The 20,881-nt window shown below is 38.0% G+C and overlaps 1 protein-coding gene across 2 annotated transcripts in view; it reads left to right on the forward strand.

Annotated features, from left to right (window-relative positions):
• LOC124622661 (tyrosine-protein kinase CSK) overlaps positions 1-20,881 on the forward strand; it is a 285,377-nt gene that overhangs the window by 173,452 nt on the left and 91,044 nt on the right. For both annotated transcript variants that reach the window (XM_047148456.1, XM_047148455.1), the window contains exon 7: positions 5,060-5,255. In XM_047148456.1, the coding sequence (XP_047004412.1) occupies positions 5,060-5,255 (196 nt within the window). The remainder of the gene's footprint in view (positions 1-5,059; positions 5,256-20,881) is intronic.

Consider the following 20,881-nt stretch of genomic DNA (forward strand, 5'->3'; position numbering starts at 1 on the left):
ACGTCGAATGTCGTGTTTTTGCATTACCGCTGAAGCCTAGCAATAGTTGTGCCATAGTTGTGCAGTGAAGCTAAATGTTGCAAATTGTGTTGACTGCACTGATCGTGGATTACATCAGCATTTCCTCTTTCACATTTCCCCTCTCTACAACAGCCTAAAATATTCCCTTAACTGCACCAACACCCATGGTGCAAACCATCTGTCTCTTGTGCCTCTTGTAACTTGTTCAGTCACATCAAATGTCAATAGGAAGAAAATGGGATGAAGTCAAGTGAGACGTCGAGTAAGAACTTAGAACTGAGGTAAACCTTACTAGGAAGAAATGTAAAATTGGTAAATTTTTAGCATTAATCTTACAGGTTATTCACAGGGGCTACAAATTTATCGTGGAGAATCATGAAAAACATAAAATCTGAGAATGTAAAATCAAAGTTCCACTGTAAACACTGCTAAGAAAACATTAACAGTTGCAAATTTAAAAATGTGCATATATGTAGCCAAGAGGTGTAGCATCTTGTGAGAAGATGTTTATGAGACAGTGAATGCTTCGGGATTGCTGGATACATATGTCACCTTGACAGGTTCTGGGAAAAACTTTCACTCTTTTCAGGAACATTTTACAGGTACTGTTGATATTAATGAAGTTACAATTGAGTCACTTATTTACATTTTTCATGGATACACTATCAATTTAGACATGATAGTTGGGAACAATCTTCTTGACCACAAAAGAATTACTTTTAGGAAGCTGGAAGTGGAGGCCCATCTCGTGGCAGACAAACAACAATTAGATATTGGAAGTAAAGGGACAAGGTTTAGTGATTACGAATCTCCCAGCAAATATAAATTCCACCTATGCAAGAACGAAAATTTCTGTGAAAGAAAAACAGTCTACATAGAGCAGACCCAGAAGACTGTCTCCAAAAAAGAAATAAACTGTCAATAACTTAACCAGATATGGCACGATCAAGGAATTATAGAATAAAGTTCATTAAAATATGGCTCAAAATTAATTTTTGTATGATACCAGTTCTTGAAGATAACTGGTGAGTTTCATGGGCAGTCCATACAGTATGGGCTCTCTTGAAGAGAAAATCTATTGCAGCAATATAAAATGTTGGAGAACTAGCCTTCTCAATTTTACTGATGAATCATCAGGAATAATTTTCAAACTGTACAACCAAAATTACAAAGCTGAACTACACACACATATGCAAGCACTGAAATTGTTGGAGATGTGTTATTACTAAAATCTCCGGGTGATAAGTTACATCAAGTCTCTTACATGAATGAAGTAGTGAAGAAATAACACCTGAAGAAGAATACCTTAATAGCTTCACCTGATCACAGAAGAAGACTTTCAAATATAAAATGGTGATCTTGTGGGAATGAGCACAAATTGGACCAAAATTAAAGCTGAAAGTCCGGGATCTAAGTTCTACCAAGTATGAAATTCAAAACAAACAACATGTATGATGTTTACTGACAAAGAGATAACCACAATGGTCCCAGGGCTACAGCTATTACAACAAATTTATGCAACCTTGTCCAAGTAAGAACATCCGATACAGATAATTGTCAGGTTGGGGACTTAAAAGGTTTTCTTGCTAATGAGACAATTGAGGCACCAAAGAAGTCGAATAATGCAGACTAGTTTCTTATGTTTACAGAGGAACTGTGTTGAGGCGCAAGTTGGTTTGTACTGTTCTTTTGTTTTGTATATCATCAGAATTTGTAACTGTGGTAATAATAGACAGTTTGTGTGAAAGTCTGTTACATTTTCACACATAAGAAATAAACGAGATAAATGATGTAATGAAGTATTTGCAAGAATATTTTGCCTGTAATGAAGTATTTGCAAGGATATTTTGCCTGAGTGAACTTTTGTAAAATAATACGGGCATTATGATTAGAATTTGATTGTAGGCACAAGTCTTTTTTTAGAGTGCCAACTTTGTCACTGTTATTGCTTAAGTAGCTCACCCTTGTCTCTGCCACGAAATTTGTGTTGAAGAATCACTTACACAACTTCCAGATTGATGGACTGCTTTTTTGTTATCCCACTGGAAACCATAGCAAAAACTAAAATTTACCAGTACATGACTCAATAATAGTCCAGTAAAGAGGACAAGACTATTAGAAAGACAACAATGCCTAGCGAATCTAAACTTAAGCAAAAATGTAAGGCATTTCTTATTTCTATTCATATGCATCATATGAAGTAGCCAAAAATCAGAAAATAGAAAATCCAGAATGGAATAATGAAATATGACAAAAAGGACAGATCGCTACTTACCATTTAGTGGAGATATAGAGTTGCAGACATGTACAACAAAAAGACTGCTAAACAAGTAAGCTTTCAGCCGAAAGGCTTACACACACACACACACACACACACACACACACACACCACTGTCTCTGGACACCATGGCAAATCGTGTGTGCGTGTGCGTGTGTGTGTGTGTGTGTGTGTGTGTGTGTGACTCACATCTCCACTATATGGTGAGTAGCAATCTACTGTCTTTTTATAATTCCTTTCCTGTTGAGCTTGGATACATGCAAAGGAAATTGTTAAACTTGCATCTCATCAACAGTGACAAATCTATTCCTCAGATCTAACCACACCGTGACCCACTTTCTGAAATTTATGCCAGCCGCTTTTTTAATAATTTGAATATTGTGCCATCTTCATTTCATCCCTATGGATATTTGACAGTTGATGGAGGTGAATAAAGTTATGTGTGTACTTGAAAAGCAAGCCAAATAAGTGTGGAATAACGCTGTTTTTTGTGTTGCAATGCTTATCGCGTTGTACATAGGATGGATGAGTATTCAAGGAAACAGGCATGGGAACCACGCATTATGTTATTTTTGAGTAGACTACTACAAATCTTTTTTGACATAAATTGCTACTACTTTCACTTATTGCATTTTAATATTTTAACAATATGAAGACAGAGATACCAGCTTGAACAACAGAAAAAGTCTTCCAACAATGGAAACTTCAGCTAGAAATATCAACAATATAGGGAAAGATAGATCGCTGCATACTGTAAAGAAGACACTTTATGTTGCAGACAGTCACAGGGCACCAAACAAAGAGGGCGGGAGACAAGAATGGGGAGGAGATGATAGGACAGAGGTGGTGGAAATGGTTTGGTGGAGGGCGTGGAATCAGTATGTTCCATAGCCCGAGGCTGGGGTAATTATGGGAGCAGAGACTGCGTTTTAGGGATAGATCCCATCTACGCAGTTCAGAAAACTGGTGATGTAGGGGAGGATCCAGGTGGCTCAGGTGGTGAAGCAGCCATTGAAATCGAGCATGTTATGTTCAGCTACATGCTTTGCCACCAGGCGGTCTACTTTACTCTTGGCCACAGTTTGGCAGTGGCCATTCATATGATGGACAGATGGTTTGTAGTCATACCAATACAAAAATCTGCGCAATAATTGGAACAGAGCTGGTAAATGACATGGCTGCTTTCACAGGTGGCATGATCCCTGATTGGATAGAATAAACCTCTGACAGGACTTCCTATTCCAGCTCTGCTGCAATCATTGCACAGCTTTCTATATTGGTATGACTACCAAACAAATGTCCACCAGGATGAACGGCCACTGCCAAACTGTGGCCAAGAGCAAAGTAGACCACCCGGTGGCAAAGCTGAACATAACAAGCTTGATTTCATGTCTGCATCACTACCCAAGTCATCTGGATCCTACCCTCCACCACCAACTTTTCTGAACTGTACAGTTGGGAGTTATCATTACAACATATTCTCTGCTCCCATAACTATCCTGGCCTCAATCTACAGTAACACACTGTTACCACACCCTACACCCAACAGTTTCCACCCCTCTCTGTCCTATTGTCTCCTCCCCATTCTCGTCTCCCACCCTCTGCCATCGTATCCGCCCATCTTTCCCCAGTCTTCACCTTTATCACTCTATTTTTCCCCCCTCCTCCGTGCTCCACAACCTCCTGATGCCCACATTCTAGTCCCTATACACTCTGGCAGGCAATGTTTGTCTGTCTCCTTACCCATGCACTATTATTCCTTTCCCTTCTCTGTCCTCTCCACAGTACTGCTTGCTTCCCGTGTGATAGTTGCATTCTGGCCCGAGATGCAGGAGCTGGTGGTTATGTGTGCATGAGGTATGCTTGCTTGTGTGTTTTTATTTTGCTGATAAAGACTGTGGTGCTGATAAAGAGTGTGGTGCTGATAAAGACTGTGGTCAAAAGCTTTATGTAAATGTCTTTCAATTGTACTTGCCTGCTAGTTACAGTGTCTTCTTTATGATAAGTAGCAATCTGTCTTTTCCTACATTGTTGTAGATAAGATTTTCCATTATTTATGGTTGTCAAATGTAGACTTAAGAAGGGTCAGAGGATTTTTGTGAGAAGGGAATATCTCATCACCTTGAAATGGATGTATACAAAGCATGTTTGGATGCTTCCAACACACCATACAGCTTCATCAATGGAAGTAGCTTTTCATTTGTAAGAGGCAGCTGTGACTGAAATGAAACCAGATGTTATTTTGGATTGTAATATTCATTACGTAGGGACTGATAGTACAGTATTTGATGGTTTTATGGAAATTGTCTTAAATGGTTATGTCATTTTATGCTCTTGACATCCTTTCTTTCCATCTTGAATTAGAGTATTGTTTTACCACAACTGAAATGAAATTCAAATAATTTGAAAGCCCACCAAAACACTCCATTCCAGTCATGTGATGCCTGGGGCATCACTGGCTAGCTCACTGCTCCTACAATCATAATGCTAATTCACAATGACATCTTGTTTTGGAATTTACGTTTCAGAAAATGGGTTACAAATGGTGTGTCATACCATACTGTACAAATAGATCTATAAAAACCCGTGAAAAGTTGTTTTTGGGTGTTCCAAAGAATGAGAAAATGTTTTGCACTGTGAGGAGCAGTAGTTCCCAGTTGCAACTGTGCTTTATATTAAAGCTGCATGTACATTATTATTTACATTCATGTTGTAATTAGCATTTAATATCAATTTCTCTGTACTTTTCTCTCTCACTAGTGACACATGTTCGGGTATGGAATATCTGGAGTCACGAAAAGTTGTTCATCGAGATTTGGCTGCTCGCAATGTCCTCATCTCAGAAGATGGCATTGCAAAAGTGTCAGATTTTGGCTTGGCACGTGATGAAAACTTCACATTAGAAGGGGGAAAGTTGCCTATCAAGTGGACAGCTCCTGAAGCACTTCGGCATGCTGTGAGTACATTTTTGAGACATTTGTTATTCATACCACAATTCTGCACAGCAAAATACGTTATTACTGTGATTTGCCTTTTACTTTGATTATCATACGGAATGTCAAAGAAGAAAGTAAATGAGATTTAAGGATGTGAAATTATGCCAGTGGCAAAGTGAATCTAATGCTTTATGAAGCAGCATTGTGGTTAAGCCATTGGTCTCTTATTCAGTGTAAGCTGTGTTTAAATTCATGCCCAGCCATTCAGATTTACTGTTCCTGCCATTTTTCTGTCACTGCCATGATTGTTTGCCTAAAGAGGCTGCAGCAGGTCTCCTGTTCAGTTAAATCCAACTGCAAATTTCTGCTCAGTCTTAAGTGACTAAAATTTCAATAAGAGATTAAACACTTAACTTCATTGCCTGTGACCTTAAATTATTTCTTTGTAGCAACATGATAAAGATAACAAATTCATGTTGTCTGGGTATGGCTGCAAACCCACCGTCGTCGCGACTGCATAGATATCGCTTCGACGTTTGACAAGTACAGGAGAAAGAAATACAGTAGAAGAAGAATGAGTAGCTTTGAGAGATGAAATAGTGAAGGCGGCAGACGATAAAGTAGGTAAAAAGATGAGGGCTAGTAGAAATCTTTGGGTAACAGAAGAGATATTGAATTTAATTGTTGAAAGGAAAAATATAAAAATGTAGTAAATGAAGCAGGTGAAAAGGATTACAAACGCCTCAGAAATGAGATTGACAGGAAGTGTAAAATGGCTAAGCAGGGATGGCTAGAGGACAAGTGCAAGGATGTAGAGAGGCATATATCACTAGGGGTAAGAAAGATACTGCCTACTGGAAAATTAAAAAGATCTTTGGAGAAAAGAGAGCTGCCTGTATGAATATCGAGATCTCGTGTGGGAAACCAGTCATAAGCAAAGAAAGGAAAGCAAAAAGATGGAAGGAGTATATAGAGGGTCTATTTAAGGGCTATGTACTTGAGGGCAATGTTATGGAAATTGAAGAGGACATAGATGAAGATGAAATGAGAGATACGACACTGCATGAAGAATTTAACAGAGCATTGAAAGATTTATTTTATTTACTTTATTTACACGTCAAGTTCTGTAGGACCAAATTGAGGAGTAAACCTCCAAGGTCATGGAACCTGTCAGTACATGAAATTACAACATAAAAGTAATAACAGATAAAAATAAATGTTTATGAGCCCAAAAAAGTCAGTCCATAAGATTAAGTAAAGGCAATCAACAATACAATAAGAATCAGCTTAATTTTTTAAGGAACTACTTGACAGAATAGAAGGATTGACCCATAAGGAAACTCTTCAGTTTCGATTTGAAAGCGCATAGATTACTGCTAAGATATTTGAATTCGAGTGGTAGCTTATTGAAAATGGATGCAGCAGTGTACTGCACACCTTTCCGCACAAGAGTTAAGGAAGTCCGATCCAAATGCAGGTTTGATTTCTGCCGAGTATTAACTGAGTGAAAGCTGCTTATTAGCTAATATTGTTAACAAGAAACCGCAGTAAGGAATATATATAAAAACAAAGATATGGTGCGTGCGTGCGTGCGCGCACGCGCGAAGTGTATACCTGTCCCTTTTTCCCCCCTAAGCTAAGTTTTTCCACTCCCGAGATTGGAATGACTCCTTACCCTCTCCCTTAAAACCCACATCCTTTCGTCTTTCCCTCTCCTTCCCTCTTTCCTGATGAAGCAACCGTGGGTTGCGAAAACTTGAATTTTGTGTGTGTGTTTGTTTGTGTGTCTATCAGCATACCCACGCTTTTGTTTGGTAAGTTACATCATCTTTGTTTTTAGATATATTTTTCCCACGTGGAATGTTTCCCTCTATTATATTCATATCATCAATTTGAACCCAACAATTACGTTTGTTATTGTCACTGTTGCATTTCGAAATCTTTTCTGTCATCTTACTTTCTCTTTCTGTTTTTGCAAGTAGTTTTACTTTGTATTCACCTTCTCCTTTTTACCATAATCTACCATACAATTTTATCCTGCCTATATATACTCAATAATACATAACCCACTTCCAAACCATAACCAAAAAAAATTTTTTTTTTCCGCTTTCAACACTACCGCTGCTATAAAATCCACCATTCCCAGTTCGCAAACAGTTCCTTTCACCTATTAAACAACCATTTCGGCTAGTTCTAACAACATTCACTTTATTTCCATTTCCGTTTGTTCCACATCACTGATCGTTTTTAGCCGCTTCCCACAGGTTTTTACGTCATTATTTCTTCGTCAGACAATTTTTAGCCTCATTTTCATAATCTGCCACCACAAAACCACGCCTTTTAATACATTTACACGCAGTTTTTTCGAGATTTTCCCAAATTTCTCCACCCTTTAATGTGTTTTGGCGACAACACACCCACCTAACCTTTGTGCACGTCGTTGGTTACCAACCCAAATTCACCACAGGATCAACATAGCTCAGCTTTAACCAACACTTTTTTGACTTTTTTTCACACCAGATCTCCAGTTCCTTTCTGGTTCACCTTTATCTCTCCCCATATATTTTAATTTTAATTTTAATTTTAGCCTCATGTTACACTTTCCACCTTCTAATACCATGTCACACTCACAACATCCTCACAACGACCCCATTAAGTTTTATTTACATTCCCTCCGCAAACATGCCTTTGCCCTAGCCAGATTATGCTTCCATATTTTACTCAGGCTTTTCTGACATTTGGCATTACCCCCAAAGGCCTCACACTGAAAGTTCCCATCTCTGGCTGTAACCTTTCTTTCCATCAGTCCCTATACCAGTTCCAAACTGAACAATCCATAGCCCTCACCCACCTAATCCTTCACCTACACATCAACTCAGCCAATGAACACACCCGCCAACTCCTATCCTTAATAAAAGTCCTCAATCTTTCCTCTCCCACATCCACACCGGCTGTTCAGAGCATCCTCCTACAGGCCAACCGCAAATTAGAACAGCATGCCACCCTCCACCTCAAAAAACTATCCAAGCTCCTGGTTTCCCACCTCCAGAAAGGCAACTCACACACTCTCCACAACCTTTCCAGCAAACCTCAACCTCCTCTCATTGCACACAGACCCAGTCTCTCCCATCTAATCAATCTCCCACTTCCAGCTCCACTCCCCCCAAACCCTCAAAATTGTAATCAACACAATCTGGAACCACCACCCTAATTCAGTAGGTAACCTTTCCTCCAAACCTCTCTCCCAATCCGAAACCTCTGTCCTATCCAAAGGCCTCACCTTCAGCCCTACTCCCAAATTCAACCAAATAGCCCTCGTCAAAGATTTACTGTCCTACACTCGTACTCTCTGCTGGAAATATCACTTTGCCACAAAGAAAAATAACCCTGATCCTACTCCTAATGATCCAACTCCCCTAGACACTATCCAAATTGAACCCTGCGTGGAACAGTTCCGTCCTCCGTCACAGAGGGACCCACCTCCTCTTCCTCAAAATCACCCTCTCCAAACCTTCCAGGACTTTCTCACTTCCAACCTTGCTTCTCAATCCTTCTTGAAAAATCTTAATCCTACTCCCAACATCACCACTGCTGAAGCCCAGGCTATCCATGATCTGAAAGCTGACTGATCCGTCATCATTCTTCCAGTGGACAAGGGTTCCACGACCGTGGTACTTGATCATCGGGAGTATGTGGCTGAGGGACTGCGTCAGGTTTCAGACAACACTACATACAAAGTTTGCCGAGGTAATCCCACTCCTGATGTCCAGGTGGAGCTTCAAGGAATCCTCAGAACCTTAGGTCCCCTACAAAACCTTTCACCTGACTCCATCAACCTCCTGACCCCACCGACACCCCGCACCCCTACCTTCTACCTACTTCCTAAAATTCACAAACCCAATCATCTCGGCCGCCCCATTGTAGCTGGTTACCAAGCCCCCACAGAACATATCTCTGCCTACATGGATCAACACCTTCAACCCATTACATGCAGTCTCCCATCCTTCATCAAAGACACCAACCACTTTCTCGAACGCCTGGAATCCTTACCCAATCTGTTACCCCCGGAAACCATCCTTGTAACCATTGATGCCACTTCCTTATACACAAATATTCTGCACGTCTAGGGCCTCGCTGCGATGGAGCACTTCCTTTCACGCCGATCATCTGCCACCCTACCTAAAACCTCTTTCCTCATTACTTTACCCAGCTTCATCCTGACTCACAACTTCTTCACTGTCAAAGGCCAGACATACCAACAACTAAAGGGAACAGCCATGGGTACCAGGATGGCCCCCTCGAATGCCAACCTATTTATGGGTCGCTTAGAGGAAGCCTTCTTGGTTACCCAGGCCTGCCAACCCAAAGTTTGGTACAGATTTATTGATGACATCTTCATGATCTGGACTCACAGTGAAGAACAACTCCAGAATTTCCTCTCCAACCTCAACTCCTTTGGTTCCGTCAGATTCACCTGGTCCTACTCCAAATCCCATGTCACTTTCCTTGACGTTGACCTCCATCTGTCCAATGGCCAGCTTCACACATCTGTCCACATCAAACCCACCAACAAGCAACAGTACCTCCATTATGACAGCTGCTACCCATTCCATATCAAACGGTCCCTTCCCTACAGCCTAGGTCTTCGTGGCAAACAAATCTGCTCCAGTCCTGAATCCCTGAACCATTACACCAACAACCTGAAAACAGCTTTCGCATCTCGTGACTACCCTCCCGACCTGGTACAGAAGCAAATATCCAGAGCCACTTCATCTCCTCAAACCCAGAACCTCCCACAGAAGAACCCCAAAAGTGCCGCACTTGTGACAGGATACTTTCCGGGACTGGATCAGACTCTGGATGTGGCTCTTCAGCAGGGATACGACTTCCTCAAAGAATGTTGGCCACTTAAAGTACTTTCTGCTGTAAGGCACACTGTTAACTGAAATACCTGCTGTCCTTGACGTCTCAAATCCATGTTCTATCGTTTCCTCCAAATCATTATCTTTCGAGTAGGTTGTGTAGTTTCGTTTTTTTGGCATTTGGCCTGCTTTCTGTAGCACTAGGTATGATATTTTCTCTGTTTTTTACAATTGAATTCAGCATTGATACTAGAATTTGCAGCTTGCGTAAAAGTGTTACTTGTATTCCATGGAAGAAATCCACTTTCTCCAATATCTGGACTTTCTCTTCCATAGTAAAAGATTTTCATTCTTTTCTCTCCATTGATCAGAAAGAGTCGATAACAAAACAATAGAGATATCATGCCACATAAGGATTGAAAAGAAAACAATCCAGGAAATAAAGTAGATCATGGCAAATGACTAGACCTCTCAACTCAAATACAATAACAATAACAAAAAGAAAAATTAAAGCTTAACATATAAACTAATAATTCTCCAATAAAAACTGCAGCACTTCAACAACAAAAACAATAATCACGAAATAAGAAACTTCACTCACAAAAATGCTATAGATTTGCTCGACTATTAGCTCACGCCATAATGTCACCTAAGATCAGTGCACGGGATGTGGCATGTTTATGATACCTCCAAACCATAAACCAAGAGCTTCAATTAAAACGTATGCCATGTGAGCTTCATTTTTAATATGTATACAAGGTTTATAATAAAAATGAGTTTCACCGTCTAACAATGATTTACAGTACTGGTAGTAGTGTTCAATGTATGTTGAAGTTGATAACAGCATTCAAAAATAATGTTTGATTAAATTCGCTTGTCAAGTATTTGTTCGATATTTGCACTCGGAGGACTATCCTTTCCCAATCTTCGTGAATTGTACGCAGTTCGAATTACGTGTTTTAAAGAGAACACTCATACAGGGCCTGTACGAAAATTGAAAGATTCCTTGTACTTGATGTTTTCAAATTGAGCTACTAGGCATGGTGTATATGGTGGGAAATACAAAATTTCAGAAACATAAAATCAAGGTTTTCAATACATTGTGAACATAAAGAATTTGATCGGATCAGAAAAGAATGCGTAGGCAGAAGCAAAATGTAAAATGTGGGAACGTAAAAGCCAGGTAATACTGTGTGTCTACCTGTTCCTGAGAAAAATGGTCTTAATAGCTGGACGAACCGAGTGTCAGATAAGAAATGACATACAATAAATAATAATAATAATAATAATAATAATAATAAAGAAAAGGGAAAAGAATAGCCCTCCGGTATGTTCAGCCAGTCACAAAAGGCGATGAAAAGAACAAACCGCTAATAGGGCTAACCCCCCTTTTAGTGTGATTAGTTGGTTCAGGACAGAACTAATGAAGCCTCGGACAAGCGCTGTCATGGTTGGGGACGACACTTGAACCCTATGCCCGTCTACAATGGTAACGACACTGCTAGCCACACGGAAAATGATATAAATCCAAGTAGAGGTGTTTTGCAGGATATGCTTCTTGCAACCACTCTAGAAGGAAAACAAAGACAGAGAGTGAGATGGTCATATGAAGTTAACCGACACCTCGTGTTCTGTTATTACCAAGCAACAAACTTAGGAACCAACACAACTGGATACAGATCACAAGTATACACAACATTTATTACCAGATATCCAGAATTAAAATTTTTAACAGAACGACGACTAGCTGATCAGATTCGTGTAACAATCAAAAATAACAGGATACCCCAGTCAGAATTAGAAAACATCAAACAACGAGTACAACAAATACTGTAACAAAATAATGTGCAATCAGAAGAAGAAAATACGGTAATGGACTCAAACATCCCAGAGCAAACAAACAAAGAACAACACGCATCAATTAAACAATCAGAGGAAAACGAAATCTTAAGACAGCCAGCAGAACAAGCACAAATAGAACACGAAGTGACACACATGTTAGATATAGAAGAAAAATGTCAGCTGACATACATAGAATACAAAGACACAAATACAGACATTGGACCACTCTTGCATAGACCACCAAATAACCCACAAGTCAAAACAACAATAACAACTATCAACACAATCATACACGACAAAATAAATGAAAATACAACTACTGGTTTATATAGGAGCACTCACTACACTGAATATACACACTAGGCAGAGATCAGAACCAACCAACACACAGAAGAAACCCACAAAACCAGCATGACAACACAGACTACAGATCAGAATAGAAAAACTGAAAAAAGACATCGGACAGCTAACACAATTTATAAGAAATGAAATATCAGACAAAAAACAAAAAAGGTTAGGTAAAATCTCACAACAAGAAGCGGTAAAGCAATTAGATGAAAAGAAGCAGGAATTACAAGTATTGGCCAAACGACTTAGAAGATACAAAAAAAGTGAAAATAGAAGGAAACAAAACCAAACATGCAACACAAACCAAAAGAAATTCTACCAGACAATAGATAACACACACATTAAAATAGACAATCCACCAAACATAACAGACATGGAACACTTCTGGAGCAACATGTGACCAAACCCGGTACAACATAACAGACATGCACGGTGGATACAAGCAGAAACAGACACATACAAGATGATACCACAAATGCCTGAAGTGATAATTTTGCAACATGAAGTCACCCGGGCAATTAATTCTACGCACAATTGAAAAGCCCCTGGAAAAGATAAAATGGCAAATTTCTGGCTAAAGAAGTTCACCTCAACACATTCACATCCAACTAAATTATTTAAGATAATGGAAGGAAACATTCCACGTGGGAAAAAGCTTGAATTTTGTGTGTGTGTTTGTGTTTGTTTGTGTGTCTATCGACCTGCCAGCGCTTTTGTTCGGTAAGTCACCTCATCTTTGTTTTGATATAAATTATTTAAGAGTTACATTGCAGACCCATACACAGTCCCTGATACACTTACACAGGGAATAACTTAGCTGAAACCTAAAGATCAAGCAGACACAGCAAACCCAGCAAAATATCACCCCATAACATACCTACCAACAATATACAAAATATTAACTTCAGTCATTACACAGAAATTAATGACACATACAACACAGAACAAAATTATAAATGAAGAACAAAAAGGCTGCTGCAAAGGAGCACGAGGATGTAAAGAGCAGCTGATAATAGGTACAGAAGTGACATATCAAGCTAAAACTAAACAAAGGTCACTACACTACGCATACATTGATTACCAAAAAGCTTTTGATAGTGTACCCCACTCATGGTTACTACAAATATTGGAAATATACAAAGTAGATCCTAAATTGATACAGTTCCTAAACATAGTAATGAAAAATTGGAAAACCACACTTAATATCCAAACAAATTCAAATATTATCACATCACAGCCAATACAGATTAAGCGTAGAATATACCAGGGAGACTCATTAAGTCCTTTCTGGTTCTGCCTTGTTCTGAACCCACTATCCAACATGCTAAATAATACAAATTATGGATATAATATTACTGGAACATACCAACACAAAATCACACGTTTGTTGTACATGGATGATCTAAAACTACTGGCAGCAACAAATCAACAACTCAACCAATTACTAAAGATAACAGAAGTATTCAGCAATGATATAAATATGGCTTTCAGAACAGAGAAATGTAAGAAAAATAGCATAGTCAAGGGAAAACACACTAAACAAGAAGAATACATATTGGATACTCACAGCGACTGCATAGAAGCGATGGAAAAAACAGATGCCTATAAATATCTAGGATACAGACAAAAAATAGGAATAGATAATACAAATATTAAAGAAGAACTAAAAGAAAAATATAGACAAAGACTAACAAAAATACTGAAAACAGAATTGACAGCAAGAAACAAGACAAAAGCTATAAATACTTATGCTATACCAATATTGACCTACTCATTTGGAGTAGTGAAATGGAGTAACACAGACCTAGAAACACTCAATACACTTATACGATCACAATGCCACAAATATAGAATACATCACATACATTTGGCAACAGAAAGATTCACATTAAGCAGAAAGGAAGGAGGAAGGGGATTTATCGACATAAAAAACCTACATTATGGACAGGTAGACAATTTAAGAAAATTCTTTATAAAAACGAACAGAAACCAGCAAAATACACAAAGCAATCACTCATATAAATACATCGGCTACACCACTGCAGTGTCATAACCGCTTCTACAACCCCTTAGATCACATAACATCAAGAGATACAAAGAAAGTAAATTGGAAAAAGAAAACACTACATGGCAAGCACCCGTATCATCTAACACAGCCACACATCGATCGAGACACATCCAACACATGGCTAAGAAAAGGCGATATATACAGTGAGATGGAAGGATTCATGATTACAATACACGATCAAACAATAAACACCAGATATTACAGCAAGCACATTATTAAAGATCCCAATACCACAACAGATAAATTGCAGACTTTGCAAACAACAAGTAGAAACAGTAGATCACATCACAAGCAGATGTACAATACTAGCAAATACAGAATACACCAGAAGACATGTAGCAAAAATAATACATCAGCAACTTGCCATACAACATAAACTAATAAAGCAACACGTTCTCACATACAAATATGCACCACAAAATGTAATGGAGAATGATGAATATAAATTATACTGAAACAGAACCATTGTAACAGATAAAACACCACCACATAACAAACCTGACATTATACTCACCAATAAAAAGAAGAAATTAACACAACTAATTGAACTATCCATACCCAATGCAACAAATATACAGAAGAAAACAGGAGGAAAAAATTGAAAAATACATCCAACTGGCTGAGGAAGTCAAGGACATGTGGCATCAGGATAAAGTTGACATTATACCAATTATACTATCAACTACAAGAGTCATACCACACAATATCCACCAGTACATCAATGTCATACAGCTACATCCAAACGTATATATACAACTACAGAAATCTGTAATTATTGACACATGTTCAGTTACCCGAAAGTTCCTAAATGCAATGTAACATATACCGTACAGTTAAAAGGAAGTCTGAGAAAGGAAAGAAATAATAATAATAATAATAATAATAATAATAATAATAACAATAATAATTCCCGTGGAGGCCCGGGAAAAGAATAGGCCTCCGGTATGTTCTGCCAGTCGTAAAAGGCGACGAAAAGAACAAACCACTAATAGGGCTAACCCCCCTTTTAGTGTGATTAGTTGGTTCAGGACAGAACTAATGAAGCCTTGGACAAGCGCCGTCATGGTCGGGGACGACGCTTGAACCCTATGCCCGCCCACAATGGTAACGACATTGCTAGCCAACTGGAAAATGATTTAAATCCAAATAGAGGTGTTTTGCAGGATATGCTTCCTGCAACCACCCTAGAAGGAAAACAAAGACAGAGGATGAGATGGTCAGATGAAGTTAATCGACACCTCATGTTCTGTTATTACCAAGCAACAAACCTAGGAACCAACACAACTGGATACAGATCACAAGTATACACAACATTTATTACCAGATACCCAGAATTAAAATTTTTAACAGAACAACGACTAGCTGATCAGATCCGTGTAATAATAAAAAATAACAGGATACCCCAGTCAGAATTAGATAACATCAAACAACAAGTACAACAAATACTGGAACAAAATAATGTGCAATCAGAAGAAGAAGAAAATACAGTAATGGACTCAAACATCCCAGAGCAAACAAACAAAGAACAACACGCACCAATTAAACAATCAGAGGAAAACGAAATCTTAAGGCAGCCACCAGAACAAGCACAAATAGAACACAAAGTGACACAGATATTAGATATAGAAGAAAAATTTCAGCTAACATATATAGAATACAAAGACACAAATACAGACATTACACCATTCTTGCATAGACCACCAAATAACCCACAAGTCGAAACAACAATAAAAACTATCAACACAATCATACACAACAAAATAAATGAAAACACAACTATGGAAGAGTTACAACTACTGGTATATATAGAAGCACTCACTACACTAAATATACACACTAGGCAGAGATCAGAACCAACCAACACACAGAAGAAACCCACAAAACCAGCATGGCAACACAGGCTACAGATCAAATAGAAAAACTGAGAAAAGACATCGGACAGCTAACACAATTTATAAGAAAGGAAATCTCAGAAAAAAAACGAAAAAGGTTAGGTAAAATCTCACAACAAGAAGCGACAGAGCAATTAGACGAAAAGAAGCAGAAATTACAAGCATTCGCCAAACGACTCAGAAGATACAAAAAAAAGTGAAAATAGAAGGAAACAAAACCAAACATTCAACACAAACCAAAAGAAATTTTACCAGACAATAGATAACACACACATTGAAATAAGCAATCCACCAAACATAACAGACATGGAACACTTCTGGAGCAACATATGGTCAAACCCGGTACAACATAACAGGCATGCACGGTGGATACAAGCAGAAACAGACACATACAAGATGATACCACAAATGCCTGAAGTGACAATTTTGCAACATGAAGTCACCAAAGCAATTAATTCTACTCACAATTGGAAAGCCCCTGGAAATGATAAAATAGGAAATTTCTGGTTAGAGAAGTTCACCTCAACACATTCACATCTAACTAAATTATTTAACAGTTACATTGCAGACCCATACACATTCCCTGATACACTAACACATGGAATAACTTATCTGAAACCTAAAGATCAAGCAGACACAGCGAACCCAGCTAAATATCGCCCCATAACATGCCTACCAACAATATACAAAATATTAACTTCAGTCATTACACAGAAACTAGTGACACATACAACACAGAACAAAATTATAAATGAAGAACAAAAAGGCTGTTGCAAAGGAGCACGAGGATGTAAAGAGCAACTGATAATAGATGCAGAGGTGACATATCAAGCTAAAACTAAACAAAGGTCGCTACACTACGCATACATCGATTACCAAAAGCTTTTGATAGTGTACCCCACTCATGGTTACTACAAATATTGGAAATATATAAAGTAGATCCTAAATTGATACAGTTCCTAAACATAGTAATGAAAAACTGGAAAACCACACTTAATATCCAAACAAATTCAAATAATATCATATCACAGCCAATACAGATTAAGCGTGGAATATACCAAGGAGATTCATTAAGTCCTTTCTGGTTCTGCCTTGCTCTGAACCCACTATCCAACATGCTAAATAATACAAATTATGGTTACAATACTAATGGAACATACCCACACAAAATCACACATTTGCTATACATGGATGATCTAAAACTACTGGCAGCAACAAATCAACAACTCAACCAATTACTAAAGATAACAGAAGTATTTAGCAATGATATAAATATGGCTTTTGGAACAGACAAATGTGAGAAAAATAGCATAGTCAAGGATAAACACACTAAACAAGAGGATTACATATTGGATAACCACAGCGACTGCATAGAAGCGATGGAAAAAACAGATGCCTATAAATATCTAGGATACAGACAAAAAATAGGAATAGATGATAGAAATATTAAGGAAGAGCTAAAAGAAAAATATAGACAAAGACTAACAAAAATACTGAAAACAGAATTGACAGCAAGAAACAAGACAGAAGCTATAAATACCTATGCTATACCAATATTGACCTACTCATTTGGAGTAGTGAAATGGAGTAACACAGACCTAGAAGCACTCAATACACTTACACGATCACAATGCCACAAATATAGAATACATCACATACATTCAGCAACAGAAAGATTCACATTAAGCAGAAAGGAAGGAGGAAGGGGATTTATCGACATAAAAAACCTACATTATGGACAGGTAGACAATTTAAGAAAATTCTTTCTAGAACGAGCAGAAACTAGCAAAATACACAAAGCAATCACCCACATAAATACATCGGCTACACCACTACAATTTCATAACCACCTCTACAACCCTTTAGATCACATAACATCAACAGATACAAAGAAAGTAAATTGGAAAAAGAAAACACTACATGGCAAGCACCCGTATCATCTAACACAGCCACACATCGATCAAGACGCATCCAACACATGGCTAAGAAGAGGCAATATATACAGTGAGACAGAAGGATTCATGATTGCAATACAGGATCAAACAATAAACACCAGATATTACAGCAAGCATATTATTAAAGATCCCAGTACCACAACAGATAAATGCAGACTTTGCAAACAACAAATAGAAACAGTAGATCACATCACAAGCGGATGTACAATACTAGCAAATACAGAATACCCCAGAAGACATGACGTCGCAAAAATAATACATCAACAGCTTGCCTTACAACATAAACTTTTAAAACAACACGTTCCTACATACAAGTATACACCACAAAATGTACTGGAGAATGATGAATACAAATTATACTGGAACAGAACCATTATAACAGATAAAACAACGCCACATAACAAACCTGACATCATACTCACCAATAAAAAGAAGAAATTAACACAACTAATTGAAATATCCATACCCAATACAGCAAATATACAGAAGAAAACAGGAGAAAAAATTGAAAAATACATCCAACTGGCTGAGGAAGTCAAGGACATGTGGCATCAGGATAAAGTTGACATTATACCAATTATACTTTCAACTACAGGAGTCATACCACGCAATATCCACCAGTACATCAATGCAATACAGCTACATCCAAACTTATATATACAACTTCCGTAATTATTGATACATGTTCAATTACCCGAAAGTTCCTAAACGCAATGTAACATATACCGTACAGTTAAAAGGAAGTGACGCTTGATCAAGGTCTGCGTCACTTTCATTCCGAACCAGACCTAAGGTCTAGAAAGGAAAGACAATAATAACAATAATAATAATAATAATTCATGTGATATAACACCCAATTTACAGTTTTCAGATTTTTTCCTGTTGGTTGTACCATAAAACCCTCCTTTTTGCATAATTTCATGCTTCTAGGCTAATGAGAAATACCCAACAGGTTTTGATGAATGAGTTTGCGAGTGACATAAATGGATGTATCTTTTGATTGCACCTACTTAGAAGTTTCAATGTTTTACTCCACTAAGGGGCTATAGATATCAGTATGTGACATTGAAATTTCAACTTGATACTTCTACCTGTTCCTGAGAAAAAGGGATTTTAACAGTTGGACAGATAGAAGACAACTAAGCAATTGTATAAGGGTTCTGTTTTTACTGATTGAGCTATGGAACCCTTAAAAAAATAATAAAAAATGGTCACCATGTGCTGTTTGTTTTGTTCTGCATGGCCTTTGTGATTTCTGGATGATATTGCTTCTGCTCTGTTGTCAGCAGTTTTGGTATAAATTTCATGGACACACTCTTCAAATTCAAGCTGTTGGTCAAAATTGAATATATTGAGCTAGTTACCACTATCTCATTCATAAGTTCTTGTACTGTGATGCGATGATCTTCCATGACTGAAGTCAGCACTTGTTCAATGGCATTGTCATTTTGGCTTCTTGAGGGTCTGCCTGAAATGTGGTTTGCTGGTCACTGATGGGCAGCCATCTTTTAAGCAGTTGTACCACTCCTTCATTTGTGATTTTCTCACTGCATTGTCTCTGAAAGCCTGTTGAAACTTGTGAACAAATTCCACTTTAGTATTGTCAAGCTTTTGGCAAAATTTTATGCAGTATCACTGCTCAATTTGTTTTGTCATTTTACAGTTTACTGGAATCTGGAAAACACTCACTGAACAGCTTTGCTCATAGGCTGAATGCTAGTGATTGGCACTTTCTAGTAGAGGGGAAAAAACTCACATCTACATATGAATATCCCTGACATCATCTCTGTTGAAGAAAGTCTTACGCACTTGATAGATATATGTGGAAAAGAAGGTTTGATACTTTATTAACACATCTCGTATGTCTGGTGTACAGCAGAGTTCCTCCGCATTTCCTTTCCTTGTGAGCTTAAATCTTCTTTGCATCGAAGATGAAAAGCACAAACTAGGATCTTACATAAGTTGAAGCTCAACTGGAGTTAATTATAATAAATGAATTACACTTCTAAGGCAGCAGTTTGTTTGCAGCTGTCAGGTTTTTCTATCAATGTTATTGAAATGCTTCACTTGGACATTGAGAGTTTGATTTTGTGCATAACAGACTATCTTGTCTTATAAAGACTGTCATGGCTATTTGTGTCTATGATGAAAATTATGGAAGCAAAACTACTTCCTTATGGTAATTTTTAGCCCTTCTATTAACCCATTTCTTTTTATTCTTTGCCTATGATGTGACCTATCTGCTTCCCAGCAAAATTTTTACAAATCTCATTTTCAGTGATATACAATGTAATATATATATTGTGGAATGTGCTATGTGCCGTTACATTTGAGTGTCGTACATTTTACTTTATCTTATAGGAAGCTGAGACAATATTATTCTTTATATATTTTTTATTATTTTTTCCCTGTTTATAGCTAGGTCATTTCTATCATCTAGAGGCTAGTATTGCTGGCAACTGATGTGGGTCCCTTATCTTTGACTTGGTTTTTTCTGTTGTGTGAGAGCAGAATGTACATACCCTGCAAGGCTAAATGAGAAGTTGATTGAGTAAATAAGCCATACAAAACTTGCACCAGTGTAGGAGCAAAACGAAATTAAGTGATCTCCTCTCTGCCACCCTTCCTCCCTTTTGCATCTATTTTTTTGCTGTTACCAGATCTGACGTTTACTATCAG

This window comes from Schistocerca americana, chromosome 7 (genome assembly GCF_021461395.2).
Source record: "Schistocerca americana isolate TAMUIC-IGC-003095 chromosome 7, iqSchAmer2.1, whole genome shotgun sequence".
In the NCBI taxonomy this organism is placed as follows: Eukaryota; Metazoa; Arthropoda; class Insecta; order Orthoptera; family Acrididae; genus Schistocerca; species Schistocerca americana.